Here is a 3,237-nt window from a genome sequence, read left to right on the forward strand (position 1 = left end):
GGCAGTGTAGTAGGATTTGAAATCAGGGAGTGAGATACCTCATTCACCATTTTTTAAGCTTTAAAATTTGTTTTATTTTGCTTTTGTTGTTGTTGTTTTAGAAACTATTTAAATTCACCTTTTACTTTTGATTTGCATTTTTTACACAATCACTCATATATGTATAATAATATATATGCATTTTTAAATTTTGTATGTTTTGTTTTAGACATTTATTTCAATATAATATATTTTATATAATTAATGACTGTTGGTCTATGACTAACATCTCAAAACAAAATTGGGGATCAGCTATGCTTCAGAACACGTTCAATAGTAATGAGATTTTTAAAAGTATTTTATTATACTTGAGGTGAAAAGTTACACAGCAAACAAATTTCCACTCAACAATTCATAGGCAAATATTTTTTTTACATTTACTGCAGAGTCTACAAAGTGTCAGCACTGTCCTCATTTCTAACCTGGGTTTCCCATTGCAATATTTTTGAATGATCTAAATGGAAATAATGTGTTGTGTTTATAAATTTAGTCTAGCTACTGGTCAGGTTTTTTTCTCATTTACTTGAAAGATAGCAACTTTTCTAAAGCTGCTTAATTTACTCTTATTCAATGGAAATAATACTTCTAAAGTACTATTTCAATATATACTATGGAAAATTACATGATGGTATTAATATTAATTTTATTTATAAACAGGGAAAATTTATTTGCCTTTACTGAAGCTTTATTGTTTTGTTCAGCAACAGTTATTGGGATCGATCCATAGCTGACTCTAGCAGTTTTTCAAAGGCAGTAATTTGTACCAAGAATATTGCTCCCATCAAACAGCCTGTGGGTTTGAACTGGATACCATTGTATTGACAGCAAGCACATTTCCCTCCCACAAAGCCACCAGAGCTTTCTAAGATATTCCCAAGTAGATGAATTCTAACTTCAAAGGTTAATTTTTTAAATTTTTTGGATGTCTGGGCATTAAGAGGAAGTTGCACTTCTAACTTCTCTGACAATCTAATTCATCAGTGTATCCCTGTGAAAAATACAGGCCATCCCTTCCCTTACGATAGATACTCTCTTAAAACAAATACGGCGTCAAGTATTAGTTAATTCTGACTCAGTAATAATGAGTTGCATTCACAGTTTGCATCAATTGGGAGAAAAACATCCAAAGATTCCATGGAATTGACTAAATCACTCATTGAAGAAGTTTATTTCCTTCGGGCAGCTTTAGAGTTACCAAGAGTATGTCCACTGTGGGCGCACATCACTTTTCTAGCTGTAGGTAACCTTTTGCCCCAGAGTTTTCTCATGGCATTTTTCATCTCAGAATTTCTCAAAGTGTATATGAGAGGGTTCAACATGGGAGTAATAACTGTATAAAGCACAGTCACAAACTTGTCAATGGGAAAATTTGAGACGGGTCTCACATAAATGAAAGAACAGGGGACAAAATAGAGGACAACCACCATGATGTGAGAGCTGCAGGTGGACAGAGCTTTGCGCCTCCCTTCCTGGCTGTGGGTCTTCAGGGAGCTTAGGATGACACCATATGAGATTAATAGCAGTGTGAAAATAATAATACAGATAGCACCTCCATTGGCAATCACAGTGAGGCCTATGAAGTAAGTGTCAATGCACGCAAGTTCCAGTAATGGGTACATGTCACACATGAAGTGATCGATGACATTGGGACCACAGTAGGGGAGATCGTACACAAAGAGAAGTTGAACCACAGAGTGCAAAAATCCTCCAACCAAGGTCACCAGCAGCCACAGACCACAAACCCTTCGACTCATGATGGTCAAGTAGTGCAGAGGTTTGCAGATGGCCACATAGCGATCATAGGCCATTGCTACCAGGAGAAAGACATCAATACCGCCAAGGAAGTGTTCAATGAAGAGCTGCACCATGCAAGCGGAAAAGGAAATTGTCTTTTTTTCACTGAGTAAGTCTGCAAGCATTTTAGAGGTCATCGAAGTGGAATAAATAGCATCCATGAAGGACAAGTAGGCAAGAAAGAAGTACATGGGAGAACCCAGGGAAGGACTGATAATAATAGTCACCAAAACAAGAAGGTTACCAAACACCGTTGCAATGTAGACGAGAAAAAAGAAGGCAAATAACACTTTCTGTCCATCAGGATCCTGAGTGAGTCCCAGGAGAATAAATTCTGTTACATTGTTGCTCTGTCCCATCTACGCTTCTATAATTCCTATTTCAAAAATGAGTGTTCAGGAGTTCACAATCTGTAAGGAAATAATGAATATTGCTATGATGATGTCCATTATGCCATGAAACACTTCACGATAAATTTCTGACAATGATAAATATTATAAATCCCTACTGAATCTTTTCTTCCAAAGATCTCAATATCTTTCTTTAACTCTCATACATTTTCTCAAAAGATTGCACTGGTAGCACAAACAGAAGGTTATTTGTCTAAACCTTTGTGAGTTTTCTACAAAGAGGATGGCACAGAGTCAAGGAAGCATTGGCTGTAGAGTCCTTTGAGTTAGAGCCTGATTGATAACACCTGACAATGATGGCATCTTTGCAATATGATGTAGATTTTCAGAAAATATTTTTAACTGCAAGTAGCTGGCTAACGACAATCACTAACAAGAATATTGTTGTGTTCTTGTGTGCCAACGAGTAGGAACTGACTCTGAAAAGCTGACTTTTCAGAGGCTGTAAATCACATTGGAGGAGATTGTCTGTCTTCTTCCACAGAGCAGCTGGTAGATTCAAAATGCTTACCTTTGGGTTGGCAATGCAGCTCCTTACCACTAGGCCATCTAGCAAGTAGCTTTCTAACAAGTAGATGAGTATCCAATGTGTGGCTGGTTTTTCAATCACTTGAGATGTGCTGAATAGTGAGAAGATAGAAATTAGACACTGTAAAGAAAGTTACAGGACAATAAAGCACATTTCGTAGACACAGAGAGTCATTAAAATTAATCGCAAGAATCCAAAAAGGAGCATTCAAGGGAAAAGTCTAAACTGTGCAAAAATGTATGAATTTTGATTATTTTATAAATTTAGTCACAACTCTGTCTATTAAATCAAAATTAGAAGAATTAAACTAGCTGATCTCAGGATTCTTCCCAAGCCAACTATCAAAGAAATCCCATCTTATGTTATTCTACTCATCATTTATATTCAAATTTTTATGATTAGGTACCAACTTCAAAGCTTAATACTGTCACTTTAAAAGAGCTAGTTAATGTTGTTGTTGTTGTT

At 36.1% G+C, this 3,237-nt stretch overlaps 1 protein-coding gene across 1 annotated transcript; it reads right to left on the reverse strand.

The window, feature by feature from the left end:
• Positions 1-1,205: 1,205 nt before the first annotated feature.
• On the reverse strand, positions 1,206-2,192 carry LOC102873106 (olfactory receptor 4A16-like). Its single transcript, XM_006902609.1, has one exon. The coding sequence runs from the start codon at positions 2,190-2,192 to the stop codon at positions 1,206-1,208; it is 987 nt and encodes a 328-aa protein (XP_006902671.1).
• Between the last annotated feature and the right edge of the window lie 1,045 nt (positions 2,193-3,237).

Source organism: Elephantulus edwardii, unplaced genomic scaffold (genome assembly GCF_000299155.1).
Source record: "Elephantulus edwardii isolate Elephantulus edwardi_28Jun2011 unplaced genomic scaffold, EleEdw1.0 scaffold00431, whole genome shotgun sequence".
Classification (NCBI taxonomy): domain Eukaryota; kingdom Metazoa; phylum Chordata; class Mammalia; order Macroscelidea; family Macroscelididae; genus Elephantulus; species Elephantulus edwardii.

Coding starts and splice junctions, on each gene's coding strand:
- LOC102873106 (XM_006902609.1), bottom strand. CDS start 2,192: ATGGGACAGAGCAACAATGTAACAGAATTTATTCTCCTGGGACTCACT.